The 27119-nt window shown below is 40.1% G+C and overlaps 1 protein-coding gene and 1 non-coding gene across 5 annotated transcripts in view; both read right to left on the bottom strand.

Annotated features, from left to right (window-relative positions):
- ASCC1 (activating signal cointegrator 1 complex subunit 1) overlaps nucleotides 1–27119 on the bottom strand; it is a 122292-nt gene that overhangs the window by 28368 nt on the left and 66805 nt on the right. For all 4 annotated transcript variants that reach the window (XM_069541538.1, XM_069541539.1, XM_060034833.2 and 1 more), the window contains 3 exons: nucleotides 22781–22917; nucleotides 15790–15909; nucleotides 4255–4379 (listed from right to left, as the gene is read on the bottom strand). In XM_069541538.1, coding sequence (XP_069397639.1) covers nucleotides 4255–4379; nucleotides 15790–15909; nucleotides 22781–22917 — 382 coding nt within the window. The remainder of the gene's footprint in view (nucleotides 1–4254; nucleotides 4380–15789; nucleotides 15910–22780; nucleotides 22918–27119) is intronic.
- On the bottom strand, nucleotides 2128–2200 carry TRNAE-CUC (transfer RNA glutamic acid (anticodon CUC)). The gene has a single exon. It is a non-coding gene; the product is annotated as a tRNA-Glu (tRNA).

Raw genomic sequence — 27119 nt, 5'->3', positions numbered from 1 at the left:
TATCTCACCCTCTCTGTTATCAGATTGACTGTCAAGGTATTGCAGTGCTTGTATTCAAGTCACCCTTATTTTACTTAATAATGGCCCCAAAGGCAAGAATAATGATGCCAGCAATTCGGATATGCCAAAGAAAAGCCATAAAGTGCTTCCTTTCAGTGAAATGGTGAAAGTTCTTGACTTAATAAGGAAAGAAAAAGATCATATGCTGAGGTTTGCTAATATCTACATTAAGAACATATCTTCTATCCGCGAAATTAGGAAGAAGGAAAAAGAGATTCGTACTAGCTTTGCTGTCACACCTCAAAAACTGCAAAAGTTACGGTCACAGTGCATGGTAAGTGCTTAGTGAAAATGGAAAAGGCACTAAATTTGTACAATAAAAAATTTTGAGAGAGACAGACAGCACTCACATACTTTTAATTACAGTATATCGTTTAATTCTTCTATTTTATTATTAGTTGTTAATCTCTTACTGCACCTAATTTATAAATTAAACTTTATCATAGGTATGTATGCATAGGAAAAATACAGAATGTGGTATGTAGTTTCAGGCATCCACTGGGGATCTTGGAACGTATCTCCCGCGGATAAGGGGGAACTACTGTACTGCTTGTGGGAATGTAAAATGGTGCAGCCACTCTGGAAAACAGTCTGGCAGTTCCTCAAAAAGTTAAACATACTGATATCATGATGCAGCAATTTCACACTTAAGTATATACCTAATAGAAATGAAAACATATGCCCACACAAAAACACATACATAAATGTTCACAGCAGCATTATTCATAACAGCCAAAAAGTGGAAACAACAGAAATGTCCATCAGCTGATGAATGGATAAATAAAATGTGTTATGTCCATACAATGGATTATTATTTGGTAATAAAAAGGAATGACATTTGATACATGCTATAACATGGATGAACCTTATAAACATTATGCTAAGTGAAAGAAGTCAGTCACAGAAGATCACACATTGCATGATTCTATTTATATGAAATATGCAAAAAAGGCAAATTCATTGGACAAAAATTAGACTGGTGGTACCTAAGGACTGAAGAGTAAGGGAAAAATGGGGAGTCACTGCCAATAATTATGGAGTTTCTTTTTGGGGTGATGAAAATATTCTAAAATTTACTGTGGTAACGGTTACATTACTCACTATACTTTAAATAGGTGAATTATATGGTATATGAATTACATCTCACTAAAGCTGTTATACTTAAAATATATGTCAACAGGAAAGGATAACTAGACTGTGAACACAGAACATTTTCTTTCATGAAGCTCTGGTGCCAACCGAATATACATCTGGATCCACACAATTTAAAAGATACAGATTCCTATATAATTCAACTCTTTTATGTTAAGAGGTTAGTTAATAATGGGGTATGGTATAGTTGTAAGAGCTCTGAACTAAGATTTAAGGACTAGGACAGATGCAGAATGTATTACTGATAGTATCACATGTCTAATAAAATACTGCACTGTCCAAAACAGTAGCCACTAGCCACATGTGATTATTTAAATTTCTTTTTTTTTGGCCATGCCATGCTGCATACAGTATCTTAGTTCCCTGACCAGGGATCGAACCTGTGCCCCCTGCATTGTGAGCTCGAAGTCTTAACCACTGGACCTCCAGGGAAGTACTTATTTAAATTTAAATTAATTAAAAGTTCACTTTCTCAGTCTCACTAGCCAGCCATCTTCAAGTACTCAATAACCACATGTGGATAGTGGCTACCATACTGAATTTCACAGATATGGAATATTTCTATCATCATATAAAGTCCTATTGGATGGTGCTAGATACAATGTAACTTCTGAACCAATGAATTAGAGCAGGAGTCCCCAAACTCTTTGGCACCAGGGACTGGTTTCATGGAAGACAATTTTTCCACAGACCAGGGTGGAGGGAATGGTTTAGGCAGTAATGAGACCAATGGGGAGCGGCAGATGAAGCTTCCCTTGCTTGCCCGCCACTCACCTCCTGCTTTGCGCCCTGGGGGTTGGGGACCCCTGAATTAGAGTGTACCTTATTTTTAATTAATTAATTAATTAACTTGGCTGTGCCGGGTCTTAGTTGCAGCACACAGGATCTTAGTTGCGGCATACATGAAGGATCTAGTTCCCTGACCAGGGATCGAACCCGGGCCCCCTGCATTGAGAGCACAGAGTCTTAACCGCTGGACCACCAGGGAAGTCCCTAGAGCGTACGTTAGAGTTCTGAACCTCTGTCTTTACGTGATGATGTTAAAATGTACACCACCTCAGGGGATCTAACAGTGTTTTCCAAGATTAAAACTGACTGACTGGGGCTCCCCTGGTGGCGCAGTGGTTAAGAATCCACCTGCCAATGCAGGGGACACGGGTTCAAGTCCTGGTCCGGGAAGACCCCACATGCTGTGGAGCAACTAAGCCCGTGTGCCACAACCACTGAGCCCGCGGGCCACGACTACTGCAGCCCGTGTGCCTACAGCCCGTGCACTGCAACGAAGAGTAGCCCCCGCTCGGCACAACTAGAGAAAGCCTGCGCGCAGCAACGAAGACCCAACGCAGCCAAAAATAAATTAATTAAAATAAATAAATTTTAAAAACTGTCCAGAACAAAATACATACCACAAACTCCTTTAAATGTTCCCATTAGATAACTTACATTATAATTTATATCAAATATTCCATAAAAAATTTTTTTCTGGAATTCCAAATGGTCTTCTGCAATACCACTATCCAAATGAAAGAAATATATTCCATCAGAACAAGAATAAGTAGAGAGCTTCGGATTCTACTAACTACCCAGAGTCCATAGGCTTTGACTGAGTCATTTGAATGTTTTTTGATCTCAGTGCTCTGAAAGGTAAAACACTGATTTATTTAGAAAAGTCTTAAAGAAAATACAATGTAGCATCATAAAACAGTTAACACTAGAACTAAGAATTGGATTAGCTACATATCTCTTAGTCCAACAATGGCGCTAACCAAACCAAACAACTTATAGCTGAGTTCTCTGGTATATATCTGAAGAAATGAAAAGATGTACTTTGGTAAAAAGGGACACAAAAACTGTCCTAAACTATAAATCTATAAATAGTTCATGGGTTCTGATGGAGTCCTGATGTAGTCCTCTTCCAACGTAGACTTTCTAAAACCAAGGTCAGGGTCCTAACAAATATAATAAAACCTGAATATGGAGTTTTGGTGCTGGTATATTTTAAACAACAGGGCTTTGAAGAAGCAGCTGCACATAACTTGAATTTGTAGCTCCTGATCAGATAGATGCTGAATGTGTGCTAGACAGCTTTGACTTGGTGGGTGAGGATGGGAAGAAAAATAATCCTTATTAAAATGTAGATTATTATCTCAAATAAAGGGTTAAAACAGGCATTTTTATATGAAGGTTTAGATTCATGAGGGAAAAAAACATTACTCTAACACAAGGTTTTTCAACCTTGGTGCTACTGACATTTTGGGCTGAATAATTCTTTGTTATGAGGGGTTGTCCTGTGCATTGCAGAGGGTTAAGCAGAACCCCTGACCTCTACCCATTAGATGCCAGTAGCAACTCACTCCCAGCCCCCTAACTGTGACAACCAAAAATGTCTTCAGACAATCCAAATGTCCTCTGGGGGTAAAACTGCCTCTAGTTGAGAATCACTGCTCTAACATTTATCTTTACTAGTTAATCTTCTTTCTTGTTTTATAAAAAAAAGAAAAAGCTGCCATGTATTTCATGGGACATACCTACACTAAAACAATTGTTCATTTTCCACCTGAAATTTACTTGGGCATCCTGTATGTTTATTTGCTATATCTGGCAACCCTATGTGCGACAGAAATAAAAGATTTGGAATGCTACAGTCCCATGCTAGATATGTCCCTGCCCCCTTCCACTGCGCTCATCAAAACAAGCTAATGGATCTAAAACAGAAGATGTAGCAGAGATTTTTTTTTTTTTTTTTTGCGGTACGCGGACCTCTCACTGTTGTGGCCTCTCCCTCTCCCGTTGCGGAGCACAGGCTCCGGACGCGCAGGCTCAGAGGCCCTGGCTCACGGGCCTAGCTCCTACGCGGCATGTGGGATCTTCCCGGACCGGGGCATGAACCCGTGTCCCCTGCATCGGCAGGCGGACTCTCAACCACTGCGCCACCAGGGAAGCCCAGCAGAGATTCTTTGATAGCCCATTCTCTTCAAACCCCAGGGACATCATTAGGCCTTGTTGATCACAAACTGTGCTGTGGTTCTATGAAGCACTTACCATTGGGGTCTTTCCTGAATAGAGTATTCATGACTGTAGCATGGAGTTTCACACTATTCCACTCTTTCACTATTAGTCCAGATGCCTGAAAACGTTCCAGTACTCGATCAACCAATTCCTGCAGCCTGGAGAAATTGAAGAAAGAAGTACAGAAATCTCAGTAAACTCCTGAACCCTGATTACTAATTCACATTTATGAAGCATCTACTCTGAGCCAGTCACCGTACAAGGCCCTCAAAAGAAGAGGAAGTAAATAAGGCTGCAGTCCCCACCATCATGAAGCACACAGCTTTGTGTGGACAAGACACCTGGAAACAACTGCACAACATCATGGTGAGTGTAAGGGAGTGATCAACTATACTTGGAGGGGCCAGGTTTTCACAGGAGGTTTAAGCATGGCCTTGAAGGAAGATGGAAGTTATGATCTTGGAAATCTTACACAAGAAGCCAGGCTCAGCAGAGAGCTGTCTAAAAGAAAGTGCTTTATTGGTTCATCCAGTCACAGAACCAAAAGCTAGTTGATGTGTTTCGGCCAGGATCAAATGAGGTCTGGCATGACTCTCAGACATTTGCTCATTGGGAAGGAGCATGCACTGTGAAAATCCCAGCAGCCCTGGCCACTACATCAGTGTTCACTAAGGTAGAAGTGTAGTACCAATGAAGACAACTATAGGAAAATCCACAGGCCACATAACTGATGTCTCCAAATGGACTCCAGCTGGCTCTAAGCACTAACGGTTCTGCAGCGGGTGAGTTCTATCTTGATGATGGCTGTTCATTCCAATACCTCCACCAGAAACAATTCTTGCACAGGAAGTTTTCACTCTGTTCAGGTGTTTTGATCAACAGCTTAAAGAACTCTCTTTAACATTTCTTGTAAGGCTGGTCTAGTGGCAATGAACTCCTTCAGTTTTTGTTTGTCTGAAAAACTCTTTATCTCCCCTTCAATTCTGAAGAACTTTGCCAGTTGCGCCACTGAGAGGGGGTCATTATCCCATCGAGGATGTGGTGGAGCAGATCTTGGCCCTAGGCCTCAGAAAGCAGCCATCTTCTGTGACCACTCACTCATCTGATGGTGAAGTTCAGCCTGTGGCTTTTACAGTGTGACCAGATGTCCAACCTGAGCCTGCAGTTCTCACTGAACATGGGTGCTGATGTGGAGGTCTGCATCAAATGACAGAGCAGTGCACCTGATGAGCGCAGGGAGCAGCCTGTTCCTTTCAACCTTTCCCTTGGCTTTTTTTGAGATTTGTGCTGCATGCTAATTGACTTCCCCACCTCAAAATCTTTCATTCGTCGCCAGTGTACTAATGAACAATAGATTTCACATTTTTTAAGATTTTACATTTTAGATGTACGTACTAGTAATACTCTTTGTGCCACATACCATTTCTTTTCCCAGATGCAAGTGGCCCTGAGAAATCTGTAGAGTTTGTGAATCTTCCACTGCTTCTTGGGCCATGGCTTGTGGTAAAACACTGTAGCCCAGTGAGCAGCTTCTCCTTGAGCAGGGCTGGATGGGTCTGTTTTATGTGAGATGTGCGCCAAACCCACCTTGCGTGGCCCATTTGTGGGAGTTTTCCTGAGGCCACAGGGCAGTCTCTCTGGTTGCAGCAGCTGAGTTGCTCAATGCCTGTCTCCACACGGATAGAACAGCCTCTGGTACCCCTACCCCCCAGTTATCTTTCACCCATTTAGACATGGTCAAAACAACCCTTTTCCGCTTGCACTCATACGCTGCAGCAAGAGGGAGTTATCTTCCCCTAGAGATTGAGTGAGAAGCACAAAGGATTCTTTTCCCTTTCATGTTTTTCAGGCTCCAAAGTTCCAAATTAATCTTCTTATAATTCTAACTTCTCTATCTTAATTGTTTTTATTTTGTCTACTAACCAAAGAATATTTAAACATGAGTAAGCTATAATTTTTTTATTTTTTGGCCACATGGCATGTGGGATCTTCATTCCCAGACCAGGGATCGATCCCGTGCCCCCTGTAGTGGAAGCATGGAGTCTTCACCACTGGACCGCCAGGGAAGTACCAAGTAAGCTATAATTAATAATAATAAAATAAATACCCATACCCTCACCATTGACCTCCAGAAACAGAACACAGGGCTGGGACTATAATGATCAGACCATGGGAAGCCACAGAAGTCTTTTAAAAGGGAATGATGTGGTCAGCTACCCATTTGTGAAGCTGACTCTGTGGCACAGTGGAAAATGCTTTAGAAGGGGAAAGAGACCAGCGGTACTGAGGTCAGTTATGTGGTACTAATAGTACTAATAGTAGAAATAATAACAAACACGATGTGTCACACACTATTCTAAGCACTTTGTATCTGTTAAATCATTTAATCTTCACGATAAATTATTATCCCTACCTTACCAATGAGGAAACTGAGGCACAGAGAAGTTATAAAACTTGACTAAAGTCACACAACTAATAAGTGATAGATCCAAAATGAGAACCCATGCAGTCTGGCTTCAGAGGACAAATTTTAAGGACCATGCTATAAAGTAGAAAGGGATGAAGATCTAAACTATGACAGGGGCAGTGAGAACCGAGACAAGGGAATGGATTCAAAAGAGCTTGTGAGAGAGAAGTTGGGGCCCTCAGATACGACAGTGTTATAGCAGAGGAAGCAGCTGAGAGCTACTCCCACGAGTTCACCTTAAATGAGCAGATGGGTCACTGACCAAGGTGGGGAGTGGTGGAGAGGGTTAATAGTGTGTATACTTTTTCATGTGTGGCACCGGATTTCAAGTGCGACATGTCCAGGAGACAGATGGAAATAACAAGCCTGAAGCTCAAGAGAAAAATCTGGGCAAAAGACACAGATCTGGGAGTTATCAGTGCAAAAAAAGTAGTTAAAAGCATGGGACAGATGCAGTCACAGGGTGAGGGGGAATCAGAGCAAGCAAGAGGAGAGCTAAGGATGGAGCCTTTATGGGACACTCGTATGTAAGGGGCAGAGAAGGAACCAGTAAGGACAATCGATAAGGATGAGGAACAAGAAAAGGAAAACTTCAGGAAGGCTGAAAAGAGAATTACAAGGGGTGTGAAAAGAGGAATAATCAGTATAGTACAATGCTATAAAAAGTAAAGTATGAAAAGGAGCAAAAAATGCTTACTTATTTCTTACAGTCAGAACATTATTAGAGATCTTTGCCAGAGCAGTTTCGCTGGCACACTGGCGAAGGAAGCCTTATTGCAGAGGACCAAGGGAGAGGCCAGACAGACGGGAAGGGGATACATGCACATAAACTCAAGAAACTTGCAAGGAAGGGAAGAAACTAATTGCCTCGGTAATTAGATATAGAATTGAAGGCAGGTTGTTTGTGTTTATTTTCAAGGAAGAGAAAGAGTTGAAAATGCTTACTGACAACAAGAAACTATCCAGCAGAGAAGGAAGATGAAACCTTAGGAAACAGAGGGGATCAACAGAACAAGATCTCAAAGGAGACAGGAAGGGCTGGTGTGGGAATGGGAATCATACAAAAGATGAGCAGAACACGTCCCTGCTCTTGAGCAGCTTACATTCTGGTGGAAGGAGACAGATAGCAAACAAATATACATATACGACATCAGGTGGTGCTAAGCACCATGAAGAAAACAAAATGGAAGAGAGGGAGGAGAAAGGGATTGAGGGTAAGTGTACTATTTTAGACATGGTGATCAGGTAAGGCTTCCCTGATAAAGTGACACTTGAGCAGAGACCTAAGGGAACAGCATTCCAGAGAAAGGGAACAGCAAATACAGTCATCTGAGGCAGCCTGCTTGTGGCATGATGGAGGAACAGTAAGAAGCCAGTGTATGGAATGAAACTGTGGGGAGAGGTGATGAGGTGGGAGAGGAAGGAGGACCAGGTCACAGGGGCTTACATAAGGTTCTTAGGCCCCTGTAATAACTTTGTCTTCTACTGAGTGAGGTGGCGAGCTTCTGGAGGGTTTTCAGCAGAAGAATGACACGATCCAACTGACATTTTAAAAGGAAAACTCTGGCTGCCGTGTGGAGGACACACAGTGGTAGAGGCAAGAACGGAAGCAGGAAGGCAGCTGAGAGGCTGTCGCAACACCCCAGCTGGTGGGCGTGGCAGCAGTGGAGGTGGTGAGGAGGGCGGTGGCTTTGCTAATATACTGCAGTCAGGAGTTGAAAGTGATTCTAAAAGAATTTTTGTCCTGAACAACTGAAAGAGTGAATATCAAAGAATACACTGCACTCCAGGTTCATGAAAAATTCTGTGGAGAGGGAAGAGCAGCAATGAAGTGGAGGCAGGCTGAAGCCAGATTGTGAAGCTTCCTGTGTGTCAGGCAGGGCTGTAGTCTTATTTGGTAGACCTAGGAAAGCAAGACGGGGTTTTAAGAAGCAAGATATGCAGGGGAAAACTAAAGCCTTGGAAGCCAGTTAAGAGAGATGCTGTGCTTCCTTGCATAGTTATCTTAATTTTTTTTCTGATTACAAAAATAATACATGTTTGTTATAGAAAGAATGGAAAATGCAGAAAACGACAAAAAGGAAAACAACCTTACCATCCATAGATAAGCACTTAATTTTGGGTTAAATAATTTTTAAGTCTTTTACTACAGATAGATAAACATCAATTTAAAAAAGACAGAATATTGGGCTTCCCTGGTGGTGCAGTGGTTGAGAGTCCACCTGCTAATGCAGGGGACACGGGTGCATGCCCCGGTCCGAGAAGATCCCATATGCTGCGGAGTGGCTGGGCCCGTGAGCCATGGCCGCTGAGCCTGCCCGTCTGGAGCCTGTGCTCCGCAACGGGAGAGGCCACAACAGTGAGAGGCCCGCGTACCACAAAAAAAAAAAAAAAAAAAAAAGACAATATTTTTCTATAACCTGCTTATTTCACTTAATATACCCTGAATATTTTCCCATGACATAAAATATTTTTCTCAAGTATTTAACCGAGCAATGAGAAGGGCTAACCAATAAGATATTAGTAAGGATGGAGAAAGAGGACTGATTCAAGAAAACGACTTTGTTCCTACATTCCTAAGAGGAAAATAAAATACATTCACAATGCACGTAACTCTGATTTTGCAGTTTAACTTACTTAATTGTGCATGTGGATCTCCAAGCCAAGACCTACACTATTGGGTCTAAAGTTTCTGATTAACACCATCTCATAAAGTTTAAAATATTTTAAAATATTACAACATAACTTAGGTCTAAACATAACCTAGCACTGCAAAATGCACCTCAATTTCAAATCACAATAGAATGATGCCTCTCTCCTATCAAAGAAAAAGAAGTGCAGACTTCCCTAGTGGCGCAGTGGTTAAGAATCCGCCTGCCAATGCAGGGGACACGGGTTCGATCCCTGGTCCGGGAAGATCCCACATGCTGCAGAGCAACTAAGCCCGTGAGCCACAACTACTGAGCCTGCACTCTAGAGCCCATGAGCCACAACTACTGAAGCCCGTGCACCTAGAGCCCATGCTCTGCAACAAGAGAAGCCACGGCAATGAGAAGCCCGCGCACCACAACAAAGAGTGGCCCCTGCTCGCTGCAACTAGAGAAAGCTCGCACACAGCAACAAAGACCCAACACAGCCAAAAATAAATAAATAAGTAAATAAATAAAAAATAAAAGTAAGAAAAAGAAGTGGACAGGGAGCTCAGCTGTAGAGAAACGGAGCATGTAATACTACAGGAAGGAAATTAAATTGACTAAATGAAAGAGTCCAGTTTCCAGCTTTGTCTTTCTGGCAAATTAAGATTTCTCCCTCAGAACTCTGAAGAGATTAAAGTCCTTTAAAATGTTCTAGTCTAACCTGCTCACTTTACACAAAAGGAAACGAAGCACAGACAGGCTGAGTTGCTCAGTCAGGGCAGAGGGATGGGAATCTAAGTCTCCTGGCAGCCAGTTCTGCTCTGCTATCAATTTATTGTGCACTTCCACGAAGCCAGCTCTTCATGTTATTCACCGCCTTACCCTGGCACCCAAGTTAATACCTAATTGACATATCATCAGTGCTCAGTGAATAGCTGTTGCAGGTATGTATGCATGAATTCATAAATGACAAATCTTTGGGGTTCTATTAAGACAACTTAAGGGTGCTTAGAAACAATCACTAAATTTCAGGCTGCTGTCATGGATACTACATCTGACAATATGTCAGTATATTTCTAACATTATAGTCTTTGAATTCTTACTTCACTGATCCTTCCCCGGTTGACTATGAATGAGTCACAAAGCTTCTCTATACCTTTGCATCCTCATAAGTGAATTAAAAATAATATAGGGTTGCTATGAGAAAAATAATAAATTACTCTTAAGCAGCTTTATCATTTAGATAGTGCTTTGTGTTTGAAAACAGAAGCCAATTATTAATGCCTTGAATCTGAGCTCTTAGTTTAAAGGCCTGTAAGTGCTACAAAGCTCAAGCATTCCAGAGCCATCTTTATGGATGTGGAGTTGTACTGCAGAATGATCACTGACTCCCTAGAAAGTGCAAATTCCAGATTTTTCTTTGATTTTTTTTCCCCAAATTTAATTCAGCTCTATCCAATTAACATTTCTTGAGTTCTTACTGTATACAGGCACCATGCTAGTCACTAAAAGAATTAAAAACTAAGCAAACATAGCTCTTGTCATTAAGAAGCTTACAATCTATTAAAATAACTATAAAGAGGACTTTGGTAATGACACAAGGAATACAAGGTGCTTTGGTAATTTAAATGTGGAAGACGTTACAGCTGGGTTGAGACCAGAATAGGTTACCAAGAGGATGGGCTTAGGACAGGAAGCTAACTGTACTCAATTCATCTTTGTAAATCAGCTGAAAAAATAAATGACTTAAGTAAACAAACATTCACTGAACATCAACTATGAGTCATGAATTATAAAAGCCACTGGATACACAATGCTGAATAAGACACTCCCTGCCCCCAAGAATCTTAAAGTCTACTTGAGAAAAAAGAAGGAAAGATAGCAAGAAGGAATGACAGCACTTGGACAAAAAGAGATGAGGAGTAACATGAAAGAAATTTTAGTCACAAGAAACAACATTAACGAAGACACAAAGGATCATCAAGCAGTGAAGCGGGCTAGGGCTTGGGGCAAGTCCAAGATAAGTGGAAGATCAAGTTGAAATATTGTTGGTTTCATCCTGGAAGATACTGACTGCTAGACTGAGGAATACGAACTAATTCAAAGGATGATGTGAAATGATGGGAGATTTTTAAGCAAGGGGAAGTCCTACTGTATATAAGCTATGGCTTAGAAAGGCTGATGTAGGAGTAGATCATGGGATCTATAGACACTGACATAAAAGTAATGTCTAGGTTATGTTTTATGAAAAGAACAAACTATAGAACAATATGAATAATGTGATCCAGTTTGTATAAAACAATACGCACGGACAGTGACTCTCAGCAGTATTTGCTCTGCTTACAATCTATTGGGGAGGAACACAGGGAGAGTCAGAGCAGGGGGAAAGGGAGCCATTTAATTTTCACTTTACCCATCTGGAAGGCTTTAATTTTATGAGAGAAAACAATATATAAAGAAGCAGCTCAGCTATGAAAGGAAGAAGGCTAACTGGAAGATGGTGCAGTGATGTTGAGCTGCACAGTTGTAGACTCTAACTACATCTCTCTCATCTTCCTTTCACCAAACTTCTCAAAAGAGTGGTCTGTCTCCAATTATTCTTAATCTCCTCTTTTTTTTTTTTTTTTTCTTTTTTTTTTTTTTTGCTGTACTTGGGCCTCTCACTGTTGTGGCCTCTCCCGTTGCGGAGCACAAGCTCCGGACGCGCAGGCTCAGCGGCCATGGCTCACGGGTCCAGCCACTCCGCGGCATGTGGGATCTTCCCGGACCGGGGCACGAACCCATGTCCCCTGCATCGGCAGGCGGACTCTCAACCACTGCACCACCAGGGAAGCCCCTTAATCTCCTCTTTTTGCCCCACTATGAGCATAGGCTTTACAGTCAAACACAGCTAGGTCAAACCATAATTCTACCACTTACATGTACATACTGATTACTACTGACCTTCATGTGACAAAGTATATCAAGTGTATCTGAAAAACTGTAACACGTGCCTGCTTTACGAACATTGTTTTTATTTTTAAAAAATCTTACAGATAAGCTAAAAGAAAAAAAATTACTTATTATCCAAAAATAACCACTGATAAGATGATTATATATTCAGACTAACTGGTTTATTTCTCTCTTGCTCTCTCTTCCCACTTTTGAGGGGAAAAAAGTAAATGTATATTTACAAATTGTTCTGTAATCTGTTTTTATCACATAATACTCTATATAGTAAATAAGACAAAACCCCTGCCTCCAAGAATCTTAGAGTCTATTTGAGAAAAAGAAGGATAACAAGAAGGAAAGACAGCATTTGGACACGAAAAAGTTATTTCACTTTTGTTCTTTAAAGATTTTTTTCTGGGTAAACAATTCCAGCTTGACAGTTATTTTCTCTAGAAAACAGTCCGCTGTCTTTTGGCTTCTGTTGTTGATATTGAGAAGTCCACTGTCTGGATAACTGTCAATCCTTTGTAGGTGACTTCTTTTAAATTCTTTATCTTCAGTGTTCTGCACTTCCATCCTGATTTATCTTGATACGATTTCTTTTTATTTATTCTGCTTGTATTTATTCTTTTTTCTCTTATCTTTGCTACTGCCTCAATCCAAGCCCCTCTAATCTCTTCACACGGACTTCTCATGTGATCCTACCTCTCCTTCATTATGTCTCATCCATATGTGGAATTTGCTAGGCTTTTTCCTGCCACAGGGCTTTTGCTCTGCATTTTTTTTTGCCTAGAATTTCCCACCACCCCTTTGCCTGAAAAATCCCACTCCTCCAGACCTCAATTCAGTATCAATTCCTCCAAGAGGCTTTCCTTACCCTGCCCTCCCACAGTCTAAACTGCCATATTTTCTGTCTTTAAAAGAGCACCATTTTCCCCCTGCTTCACCTTTATCACACTTTGCAATGATATATTTACGTGTTGTTAACATCTGTTTTCTCCATTAGTCTGTAAATTACATGGGGGCAATAACTGTGTCTGGCTTTACTGACCATTCTTGCTTTTTTTTCCTTTGGCCCTGCGGAGAGGCATGTGGAATCTTAGTTCCCCAACCAGGGATCGAACCCGAGCCCCCTGCAGTAGAAGCGCAGAGTCTTAACCACTGGACCACCTTTACTGACCATTCTATATTCACAGCTAGCACAGTGTCTGGCACACAGTGGGCATTTAATAAAGTTTTGTTGAATAAACAAATGACCAATGAAAATCAACATTCCTTTTACATGGCATATAACACTGCCTCTAGATCTGTACTTAGTATTTATTCCCTTTTCCTAGCATGCTACTCCCTCAGCCTGCAAACTCCTTATTCAGTAAAGAAACCTGCTTTCTGAAGCCTTCCTTTACAAAATTTGCCCACACATGGGCAGAGTTTTGCTGCTCATTTATGTACCACTAGAATCTCAATCACAGTCCTCAACCTAGTGTATTCTAGTTACCAACATCTGCCTCCTCCATAAGAAAGAAGCCCTAGGGTCTACTGCATCTCACATCCTGGGCATTTGAAAAATGCCTGAGGGAAAAGGGGACTGGAAATGCCCTGCAGGGTGGAATAATTGATGGTGTCAGGTCTTTGAGGAGATAAGAAGGAATGGGGTCCCAGAATAAGTGAAGGGATTAGCCTCATCAGAGTTAATGTATGCAATTCTTCAGAAAGAGAGTGAAATTGAGTGGGGTGGGTGTGATGAAAACAGGTAGACTGTGAGGGAAAAAGGAAGGAAGTTGACTTGGCTTCATGTTCTCAGTATAATGTGAGGAAGCTATTCTTCTAAAGTGGCAAGGGTGGAGGCCTGTGACAGTAAGAAACAGAACAGAATAGCCACTGTGTTCAATGCTTAAGTCTTAGCAACAGCTGACTACTAAGTAATTTGAATGCAAATTCCCTACACAGTCAGGTTTTACAAAATCCAAGGATCTATCAATAAGTGTAGCTACACTGCCCCAGCTCTGTTTCCAGAGGAAAAATTTGATCTAAGTGGTTCCATTTTTTAAAGGTCAGGCACTTCACAGTCAAGCATTTTAAGGGAATCTTTCATCTAAAATATATGAAATCATACAAAGAAAGTTGACTGTGTTTTTATTATAACTCCTCCATGCCTCTGCATTGCCCCTTTATTATAACTCCTCCATGTTTTATTATAACTCCTCCATGCCTCTGCATTGAGCAGTGTCTCTTCACATAAAGAAACACAAATGACTGAATGTGCCTTAAAAATTGGGCCATGTCTTACTCATTTCTGTATCAATTTACATGGTCTTTCAAAATACCTTGCACAAAGGAGGCATTCAAATAGTTTTAATATTGAATTAAACAAGGGGTGTATAAGTCCCTTAGACACTGCGATTTGGGGAGGGGACTTTACAAAACTTGGTTTTTTGTTTGTTTGTTTTTTAGGCTGCACCAAATGGCTTGCAGGATCTTAGTTCCTCGACCAGGGATTGAACCTGGGCCCATGGCAGTGAAAGTGCAGAGTCCTAACCACTGGACCACCAGGGAATTTCCAGTAATGATATTAAGACACTTTTTTTCTCCAGTTTTATTGAGATATAATTGACATACATCACACACACAAAAACTGATTCTATATCTTTTTTTTTCCTCCCTTACACTCAAAATTCACTTCCACTGGAATTGATAGAAGATAACTGAGATCATCAATTCAAATTGAGGTAAGAGAAACCTTCCAAGAGATCCTCTAGGAAAGCAAATCAATTTGGGGGCCGGCCCAGAGACACAGATTTTCCCTAGAGGGTTTTTTGTTCAGTGTGAGTTCTGTTCTACCCTGCCCTAATGAAAAGACCACACAAAAACAAACTTCCAATTCAAGTTGCGCTCCTCTGCTCACCAAAGGCCTTGCACAGACTAATAAATGGTACTAATATTGCAAAGGGCTCTGGATGCCTAGGCGAGCCTCAAAAATAGCCTGGGTTGCAGACTGAGAATTCCAAGTAGGGATCGAGGTGTGGTAATAACAAAAATTAAAAATAGCAAACATTTTTAATGTATGTTTTGATGATGTCAGTATGTGCCAAGCACTGATCTAAGCATTTTATGTATATTAATTTAATTCTAATAATCCTATGAAGTTTGTACAGTTATGATCCCTATTCTGCCCTGGTATTCACTAGATCTGCATTATGTCACTTTTGAAACTGCCATCCTAATATGCCATCCTTCCTGCCTCCTATTATCCTGGAAAACATGAAGGAGGCACTGAGTTCCATAAAAACTAGATTGCTACTATCAATATCTACCATCCAAGTAATTCAATAATTATCAAACTAAAAGTCTGATACTTTTTCCTACAACAAATTCCTCTTGCAAGATATTAACTTACTATTTCAGAAAAAGAAAGAATTTACACACTCCTTACAATAATAAGACCTCAAAGAAAAGGAATCAAAACTACCTGAACTTCCAGGGATTCTTCTAGGCACCTCACAATTAAAACAAAGAAGTAGTCCAGAAACATACCTGTTGGAGCCATCTTTCATATGGACTTTGGCGTAAAGAACATCCACCATGCCAGGATCATCATTCATGTATTCTATCCCCGCCATCTCTACTTCCAGGGGTTTGCCCCCAGAAATGTCACTGCAAAGGAAAACACATTAGATTTTTTATAACTGTTTAAGTTAAGAGGGCTATTATATTTTGAAACATGGTAAATATACATAGTCAAATATTACAAAAATGAAGTTGTTGAGGGTTTTTTTTAACTAACATGATTTAACCGTCCTTCTAATTTCAAAATAGATACATGTTTAATGAACACAAACTAGAACCACAAGTATTTCCAAAGTCACACTATATTTATCCCAATACCAGTTTATTAGCATGTCTAAGAAATGTCTCAGAAAAGGCCAAGTGATGACAGTTCTGATTGATGAAGACATTTACTACATTGCCCATCTCTCCGGTTTTACCTTATTATTTCTACAAATTGCAGACAGTATTTCACTCATATAACAACAGTGAAGGTGCAAACTGGTATCACATCTCTAAGAGCAATTTGGCAATACTTATAAAAAGCCTTCAAGAATAGAAAAACTTTGCCCAAGCAATTCAATTTCTAGGAGCCAAACCCAAGGAAATAATTATAAATTCAGGTACATATCCAACCACAGCCAATAAAGGAAAGTTCTTTCAGAAGAATTCCAACTGATAGATGTAGAGGTAATGATGGAATTAGAATATCACCATTTTGCAACTCCTGATGAAATATTTAATCATTCCATTATTCGTGCAAAAGATGGGGATAAAAAATTTAATATATATACATATTTATATGCTTGTACATACATAAAATCTCTGAAAGGATATAATACAAAGAAACTGCTAAAATCTGTTGCCTTCAGAGAGGAGATCAGGGTGCTTGGTGGGATAACAGTAGGCAGGAAACTCTTCACTGCATATCCTTTGTACTTTAAAATTTTTGAACCATGTAAATGTATTATTCATTAAAAAGTTAAAATAAAAAAATATATGCAAAAGAAGCCAAATGCAGAAGTGTATATACTGAATGATTCTATTTATATGACATTAGAGAATAAGTACATTTAATCTGTGGTAACAGAAATCAGAACAGCAGTTACTTTTGGGAGAAGTGAATTTACTGGAAAAGAGCATGAAGGAATTGCCTAGGGTGATGGCAATGTTCTACATTTTGATTTGGGTGAAGTTACATGGGTGTACACATTTATCAAAATTCATCAACTACACTTAACATCTGTGCATTTTACTGTAAGTAAATTACACCTCAAAGGAAAAAAATACATATATGCAAACCAAAAAGCGTGGGAGTACATGCCCCAAAATGTTAATAGTAATTATCTTCAGGTAATATTACAAGTCATATCTTGTTTATCTGCAATTTTTTTTTTTGGACGCACTGCTCGCCCTGCGGGATCTTAGTTCCCCGACAAGGGACCGAAACTGTGCTCTTGGCGGTGAAAGCGTGGAGTCCTAACGATTGGACAGCCAGGGAATTCCTGTTTATCTGCAATTTTTAGCTTTTCTAAAGTTAACATGTATTTCTTTTATGTTAAGTAAAACCCACCATCCTGCTTTCTTCCCAGGCCCCTTAAACAGACTTATGCTTCAACTAGCAAAGGCTTTGCTGTGACAACATGAAACCCAGCTAAAAATCAGCTCACCAAACAGCCTTCTCCAAGCCCCATGAGGCCAGGGACCCTATCCATCTTTTCTACTCCTATATCCCCAGCACCTGGGACAGTGCCTTATATAAAATGGGTACTCCATAAATCTCTGATAAACATTGATGGATGTACCACTATAAAGGGAGAAGATGTCCTGAACAATTTTGAGAATGTGGACACACGCCTATATTGTCATTGAATAAAATGTGGTACTGGCTCAAAGACAACAGACTGTTAGGATTAATCAAAAAATAATTCCAAATAAGGCAAAACAAAAAAGTTTTCTTGATATTTAATTGAGGCCCAGGGAGATCCTTTTATAGCCTAGGAATCCTAATGGTAAAAGATTCCCTTAAGGGCTTCCCTGGTGGCGCACTGGTTGAGAGTCCACCTGCCAATACAGGGGACACGGGTTCATGCCCCAGTCTGGGAAGATCCCATTTGCCGCGGAGCGGCTGGGTCCGTGAGCCATGGCTGCTGAGCCTGCGCGTCCAGAGCCTGTGCTCCGCAACGGGAGAGGCCACAACAGTAAGAGGCCCGCGTACTGCAAAAAAAAAAAAAAAAAAGATTCCCTTAAAACACCAAGGCCGTTATTTTGCACAAGACCAGAATTTTTTAAGAAACTAAATAACTCAACTATTTTAGACAGGTACTTTAATGAGAAAAATTATGACCCTGATCATAAGTATCCCTACAACCACCTCCAATAAGTGGGATATTCCAAAACACAAGTCAAGCTCTGAATTATTATCTGATTGAAGTCTTTAGCTTCAATCAACAATACAAACTTCCCTGGTGGAGCAGCGGTTAAGAATCTGCCTGCCAATACAGGTGACATGGGATCGAGCCGTTCCAGGAAGATCTCACATGCCGCGGAGCAACTAAGCCCATGTGCCACAACTACTGAGCCCATGTGCCACAACTACTGAAGCCCACGCGCCTAGAGTCTGTGCTCTGCAACAAGAGAAGCCACCGCAATGAGAAGCCCGTGGACCGCAACCAAAAACAGCCCCCGTGTGCCGCAACTAAAGAAAGCCTGCGCGCAGCAACGAAGACCCAATGCAGAAATAAATAAATAAATAGATAGCCAGCCAATACAGTGTATCTCCATTTCTAGTTATAGTCAAAGAATTCAATATGAAAGACTGCCATTAAATCCTATCAAAGGGCAGTCAACAAAACTTCTGGGAAAAAAAAATTTAATACTAAATGTACATTCTTCTATGTTTTTTCAGCTCTAACCTTGCATAGTTAGATCACCAGAAAGCACCATACTGGTTTAGTTTCCCACTAAAATGTTTTTACTGGGTTATATTTAATGTTACACTCTCAATTTCCAGGGGTCAATACAAGAAAGAGCAACGTGAACAATGTTTTTATATCTTCTGCCAAACTCCTGTTGAAGACACAGCTCATCATCACCTGGGTTCTTTATGTTAAGATTTATACAACTTTTTCTTGGGTTGAGAACCAGAAAAGGATTCTCTCCTGAAAAATTATGTTCCTTTTTATCAGATAAGAATTATAATAATTGGCGTTTTCCTTTCTGGGATTTAGTTCAAGTATATGTATGTATGTATGTATGTATGTATGTATGTATGTGTGTGTGCGCGCGCGCGCGCGCGTGTGTGTTTAGGCCACACTGCATGGCTTGTGGGATCTTAGTTCCCCCACCAGGGATCAAACCTAGGGCCCTGGCAGTGAAAGCGCCAAGTCCTAACCACTGGACTGCCAAGAATTCCCATAGTTCAAGTATACTGATGCTTGAAAACACCACTAAATGTTAAAGTTCTAGTACAATTATTATCTCACCTCGGTTTTTAGACAGAATTTTCTTCCCATTCCATCTTTATGGTTTCTAATCTGTCTGACTTTAACATTTCTTTTGTATATATGTCCTCACTCTAAACTACCTCAAACCACTGGAATTAGATGCGGCACCAAAAACAAAACCGTGAACAGATTCAAAGTCTGCCTTACAAGTAGAAACAAACTCTTTCAACCTATCCCTAGGATTTATCAAGAGGGAGAATTAAAGAGCGGGAGAGAATCCAATGGTTTGCTTGATAAATGCTCTTTGTCTTGGTGACCAAACTATTCCACCTTGGATACCACTGAGCACACTCTTCAATGGAGAGACATATGAGGCAATAATTAGGGACATTTGTCCCTGGGTATTTTTCCTCTTCTCCTCTCCTCATTCTTGTCCCTTTTTAACTTCTTATTTGGTTTTACTTCAGGCCTACTGGGAACACTTAGGTATGAGTAAAGTGTTACGGGAGCTAAAGAAGAGCCGCACATTTGTCAGACTATATACTCAGAGACATGGCACTGTTTGTGTTCGACATATCACAAAGAAAAGTCACAAGGGACACATTTAGTGCTTCAGCACTACTGAACATCGTGAATAATTCATTTGAAATCTACACAGCTACGTGAGCCTTTAGCCTAAGAATTGAAATGAAAGTTCTATTTCTGGTCAGGTGACATACTTTAAACTCAAATACCACCCCCAAATTTAAAACGAACATTCAACTACCCATTTCTTTAAAATATCTATGTATCACCACAATTTTAATTAAACGCCAATATAGCCACATTTAATACCTCAATTTAAAAAGCCATTAAATTAAGCTACAGCATGTTATATAGTAGACTATTCATTTCCAATGTTTTCCACCTTTATATTTTAATTTGCGATCTTTACATCATAAAAGGTTCAGGTTAGAAATGCAATTATTTATTGACATTTTTTTTCTAAGCATACGAAGTACAAAGACTGAGATCGAAGATCAAGAATAAGGAAGAAGGGGTGGGATAGGGAGGGTGGGAGGGAGAGGGAAGAGATATGGGAACATATGTATATGTATAACTGATTCACTTTGTTATAAAGCAGAAACTAACACACCATTGTAAAGCAATTACACTCCAATAAAGATGTAAAAAAGAAAAAAAGGAATAAGAAGGAAAAAGAAGTTAGGTGATACATTTTACACCAGGGCTTTATTGTAAGTATCCTTTTTTTTTTTTTTTTTTAGGAGACTTTTCTTCCTTTTAGGAAAACAGGGCACTTCTGGACAATACAAACAACCAATTCTGATTCTCACCCCTCTAGCCAATCAGGGAGATTAATTTTGCACTATATACTTTTAAAACAAGTGTGTATAACAGAGGGAAGGTGAGAGAAGAAGGCTGGGGAGGCCTGCTTTACTTGCTGGTTTTAAACCTTTCCAGCTTTTTGAAAAGAGCAACTTTAAAAAATTTTTGCCTGCATTGCAGATTTTTGGCAGGGTAACGTGTCCTATTTCAAAAGCTTTGCTGAATTTGAAAAACTACAATTACTGTTTTCATCCTGTCATGTCAAAAATTCTTAGGAACTATTAAGGCTGCTCTTCATTCCCTATGCACACCAACTCTGACACGCTTAAAGGGTTCAGATTTGGCATTTAGTCACAAAAGACACCAAGAGACATAAAAGGGAGGAACTCAACTAAATCCTCACATAGCTCAGGATAAGGCTTCAGTGATTAAAATCCTGTGACCTGATTTTCATAAGGTAAAAAACCAAATACCTCTCTGAACAAATATTTTATCCGCCTTTAATTTTTTTGTTAGCAGGATTATCCTAATGGCAGCCAAAAAATGCAGCTGCTTTCAGTTTTGTTTAGCAAAAAGTAATCTGGGAAGTTAAAGTATCAGAAGTGATTTTTAAGCAAGGTAAAATTGCTCTGCTTTGTAAGGTAAAGCATAAAATTTTATTTTATGCAAGGAAAACTGTAAATATCTAATTACAAACACCAAATTATTTTGAATTTTAGGTCAGATAGAGAGAAAATAGTTGCCCATCACTATGCAAAGAACAAGACAAAGAAGTATTCTTTGCTGTTTGAAATTCAGAAAGAACAGGCAGCTGCAAACATGATCAGCTTATGATTTTGCTCAAGAAAAATATTTTGTCTTCAAAACAATTAATGGAAAAAAGAAAACTGGTCCACAAATAAGTCTTTGTATTACAGTTTCATATACAACATAACTTGAGAAAAAATTTAAATCCTTTTACCTTATTTTACCCAATGAAACAGGTAACCCACTTCTACAAGGCCATGTCAGAATAGTATATTTTACAATTGAATAAAAATAAAACTATTCAAGTCAGTTAATTTTCAAGTTTCTCTTGGTTTGCTTCAATCTTAAGTAAAAGGAACAAAGGAAGGGGGGCTCAGAAGATATGATCCTTTGAAACAGAGCTGTTAGGTCAGATGTATATGCAAATTAAAATCTTACAGTAAAAAGAATAACAACTCTGCCGTCAGAATAGCAATGTTTTCCCTGAGCCAAAACCGACTGCTTGGACAGTTTCTGGTATCCTTACTGACTCAAACAAAACTACCTTTATTAAAGAAAAGAAAATTAAAGACTGCATTTCTGAAATACAGTGAAGACTCTCCTATGGAATCATGTTATAATGTTTGAGTTACTATGGTAAGCACAATAACGGCCCTCCAAAGATGCCCATGTTCTACTCTTTGGAATTTGTAAATATACTACCTTACATGGCAAAGAAGGTTTTGCAGATGTGACTAAGGCTAAAGAGTTTAAGGTGGGGAGATTACTCTGGATTATCTGGGTGGGCTCAATTAAATCACACACATCCTTAAAAGCAGAGAACCTGTCCCTGCTGTGGCCAGAGAGAGGGATGTAACAGATTGAGGGTCAAACAGATGCAACATTGTTAGTTTTGAAGATGGAGGAAGGAGGCTACTAGCCAAGTACTGTGGGTGGCCTCTAAATCAGGACTTTAAAGACAAGGAAATAGATTCTTCCCTAGAGCCTCCAAAAAGGAACACAACCCTGCCAGTAACTTGATTTTAGCCCAGTGAAACCCCTATCAGATTTCTGCCCCACAGAACTATAAGATTATAAATTTGTCTTGTTTTAAGCCACCAAGGTTGTAGTAATGTGTTACAGCAGCACAGAAAACTAATACAGTAGCCTACACTCTTCTATAGATAATGAAGAGAATTTCCTTTTTGAGAAAAGAATGGGATGTCCTTGTTAAAGAACAAAATTTGCCAACTGAACTGGTAAAATTTAAGGTAGAGCCTTTCCACACAAATCTGTAAATATATGCTTTAAATCCATTTTAAACCTTTTAGACGATAATCCAATGTTAAGTGTTACAAATGGGTGAGTCAACAAATTTTGTTCCCATGTCACCCAGCTCCCTAGTCCAAAAACAAGTCTGTGATACCAGAAAGAAGCCAGTACAGGGTGACCACCCTTCCCCACTCCTGTGGATTACTCACTCAATGAATTCCTCTTTACACTGCTGTAGCATCTCACATGTCTGCTGGATCTCTTGCTCACTCAAAAGCACCAACATCCCAATAGTTAGGTGAAGCTTCTTAGGATTCTGGAAAATGGTGCTATCAACCCCGTGATCCTATTATCAAAGGGAGAAAAAAACAAGAAACTCAGCCCATACAAAAGTACATGGCAGGAACTGTAAGGCCAAATGGCCCGAGGCAGGGGAATGCAATCAGACTCACAGGTTGAAACTGACCTGGAGACTTTCCGGACCACCCAGTTCCAGGAAATGACCTGGGGACTTTCCACCCAGCCCAGCCTTCCCGCCTTTCAAGGGGCGGGACTAACGGTCCCCCACAATACCCGAAAAGACCACCAAATAAGGAATACCCTGCGCCCTCCTGGATTCACCACACCCCTTTCCCTTCTTCCCCTATAAATTCTGCCCAAACCCTCGCCCAGGCGCGACTTCTCTGGCCCCTTTCTCTCGGACCAGTGAACTGCGCCCGGGAGCGTTCCCAAATAAAGCTTGTTTAAGCTCTCCCCCGTTTCTTGGTGCCGTTCCTTACAGGAACAGAATTGAGTGCAGAGAAATAAACCCACACATCCATGACCAACTGATTTTCAACCAGGCTGCCAGGACAATTTAATGGAGAAAGAAGAGTCTCTTCAACAAATGATTTGGGACAACTGAATATCTACATGCAAGAGAATGATGTGAACCCATACCATATACTATATACAAAACCTATGTCAAAATGGATCAATGATATAAGAGTTAAAACCATAAAATTCTTAGAAGAAAAAGAGAGGAAAATCTCGATGACCTTGGATTTGGCAATGGATTCTTAGATATGACACCAATAGTATGGTAACAAAAGAAAAATCAGATTAGACTTCAAACTTTAAAACTTTTGTGTATCAAAGGACTACCAAGAAAGTGAAAAAGATACCATCACAACACTGTTAATCAACTATACTCCAATAGAAAGTAAAAAGTTAAAACAAAAAATAAAGTGAAAAAGACAACCTACAGAATGGGAGAAATATTTGCAAACCATACATCTGACAAGGGTCATATTGTATCCATAATATATAAAGAGCATGTACAAAGCTCAACAACTAAAATATAGCTCGATTTAAAGAAAGAAAAAGGGACTTCTCTGGTGGCGCAATGGTTAAGAATCCACCTGCCAATGCAGGGGACACGGGTTCGAGCCCTGGTCCGGGAAGATCCCACATGCCACAGAGCAACTAAGCCCATGCGCCACAACTATTGAGCCTGTGCTCTAGAGCCCGCGAGCCACAACTACTGAGCCCACATGCCGCAACTACTGAAGCCTGCACACCTAGAGCCTGAGCTCCGAAACAAGAGAAGCTACCACAATGAGAAGCCCACGCACCACAACGAAGAGAAGACCCCGCTCGCCACAACTAGAGAAAGCTTGCATGCAGCAACATAGACCCATCAACGAAGACCCAACGCAGCCGAAAATTAATTAATTAATTAATTATTTTTAAAAGAGAAAAAGGAAAAGGACTTGAGTAGGTATTTCTCCAAAGAAGAAATACAAATGGCCAACAGGCATATGACGATGTTCAACTTCTTCAGTCATTAAGAGAAATGCAAATCAAAGCCACAATGAGGTACCATTTCACACCGATCAGGCTGCCTATAATCAAAAAAGTGGAAAACAAGTGCTGGCAAGGATGTGCTTCATGGGTATGGGATTCCCCTTTGGGGTGATGAAAACATGTGGAATGACAGAGTTGGTACTTACACAACACTGCTAATGCACAAAAGGCCACTGAATCATTCATTTTAAAATGGTTAATTTTATGTTAGGTGAATTTCACTTCAAGAAATATTTTTTAAAAAAATGAACTGGTAGCCTGATAAAATGTTATGCCCAGGAAAAACAGAATGCTACCTAATTACAGGTTCTAAGAATAGCTTTTGTTCCTCATCAGCTTTATTAGTTCCAGAGCAACTGGGCCTCTTATGGGCTTCCCCAAAGATAATATACTCTTTATAAAAAAGTTTCTATCTTAGCAGACACTGCAGTATTTTCCGGTAAAATATTTTGTGTAAGAACAAACTGCCCCAGGCTTCCCTGGTGGCGCAGTGGTTGAGAATCCACCTGCCAATGCAGGGGACACGGGTTCAAGCCCTGGTCCAGGAAGATCCCACATGCCACGGAGCAACTAAGCCCGTGCACCACAACTACTTAGCCTGCCCTCTAGAGCCCGCACGCCTAGAACCTGTGCTCCGCAATGAGAAGCCACCACAATGAGAAGCCAGAGCACCTCAACGAAGAGTAGCCCCCTCTCGCCACAACTAGGCAAAGCCCACGTGCAGCAATGCAGAAAGAGAGAGATAGAGAGAGAAAAAGAGAAAGAGAAAGAAAGACAGAAAGAGAGAGAGAAAGAAAGAAACTTATTAAAAAAAGAATAAACTGTCCCAAGCAAAGGTGAGTGAAAAATGAATTTGGAGAGATATCCAGACACTGGAGTAGCCACATCAAATATGGTCATCCTTTTCTAGCATAATCATTCCCTGCACTTTAAAACTTCTGTCTCCCCCACTTTTAAACTGACAAGAAATTCACTTAGCACACAATTAACCATTTTAATTTTTTTTTTTTTTTTTTTTTTTTTTTTTTTTTTTTTTTGCGATACGCGGGCCTCTCACTGTTGTGGCCTCTCCCGTTGCAGAGCACACAGGCTCCGGACGCGCAGGCTCAGCAGCCATGGCTCACGGGCCCAGCCGCTCCGCGGCATGTGGGATCTTCCCGGACCGGGGCACGAACCCGCGTCCCCTGCATCGGCAGGCGGACTCTCAATCACTGCGCCACCAGAGAAGCCCCACAATTAACCATTTTAGAGTGTACAAAATTTAATGGTATTTAGTGTATTCACAATTTTGTAAAACCACCATCTCTCTTTAGTTTGAAAACTTTTTCAGCACCCCATAAAAACACTTCATACTTATTAAATAATCACTCCCTATTTCCCATTGCTCATCCCCTGGTAACCTCTAGTTTGCTTTCTGTCTCTTTGGATTTGCCTATAATGGATATGGCAAATAAAAGGAATCATACCATATATGACCTTTGTGTCTAGCTTCTTTCACTTAGCATGTTTTCAAACTTCATTCAAGTTGCAGCATATATCTGTACTTCATCCTTTTTCATGGTTCAATAATATTCCACTGTATGCATATAACACAGTTTGTTTACCCATTTATCCCTTAACGGTCATTTGGATTGATTCCATCTTTTGGCTATTATTAATAATGCAGCTTTAACAAACATCTGTGTCAACATCCATGTTGACATATGTTTTCAACTCTTTTGGATATATACTAAGGCGTGGAATTGCTGGGTCCTATGATGACTCTATGTTTAACTTACTGAGGAACCACCAAACTTTTCCACAGGAACTGAACCATTTTACATTCCAAGCAGCAATGTACGAGGGTTCCTATTTCTCTACACTTTCACCAACACTTAATATTTTCCTTTTTTAAATTTTACTATAGTCATCCTAGTAGGTGTAAAGTGGTATCACATTGTGGTTTTGATTTGCTTCTCACTATTGACCAATGATGCTGAACATCTTTTCATGTCCCTGTTGGACATTTGTACATCCCCTTTGGAGAAATGTCTATTTAAATCCTTTGCCCATTTTCTGTCTTTTTATTGTTGAGTTATAAGGATTCTTTATATATTCTGATAGTAGTCCCATATCAGATCATGAATCCCTTTTGAAGATAAATAGGACTCAAATTTCATTAAACTCATTTTGCAAATGAAGACAAGAAAAAAAAAGTTGTGAATCTTATCCTCCAACAGGAGCAAAGCAGGAATTCTTCTATCTCTGAATTACAAGTTCTTACCCCATAATCTGATCCCTGGACTAATAAACCACCCCAAAAGCAGAAAAATGTATTTATCAAATGCAGATAGCTTATATCCTGCTCTTGGTTTGCCTAAGACTGCCTGATTTTTGCCTTGGCAAGAGGAATTAATAGATTATTCATTTTCTAAGTGTTAATGGAGCTTGACTATTTTTACATCTGATGAAGAGTTTTATAATTCTACACATCAACCCAAACTGCCTCATTTAATGAAAGTGATTTTAAGGAACAATCAACTTTAAATGTGTCAAGGAAGGCTAAGTGCAATACTTATCATCCCAGCTGCTGTAACCCATGGCGGAATCTGTCACTTTAGAAAGGCATGCAGAGACCCACAAATGATTCCAATATGCACAACCCCACCCCAAACTACAGTTGAGAATTGCTCCCCTAATAATAAGAGCTAATATTTCTTGAGG

This window comes from Delphinus delphis, chromosome 16, assembly GCF_949987515.2.
Source record: "Delphinus delphis chromosome 16, mDelDel1.2, whole genome shotgun sequence".
In the NCBI taxonomy this organism is placed as follows: domain Eukaryota; kingdom Metazoa; phylum Chordata; class Mammalia; order Artiodactyla; family Delphinidae; genus Delphinus; species Delphinus delphis.
This window is presented reverse-complemented; position numbering and strand designations above follow the sequence as displayed.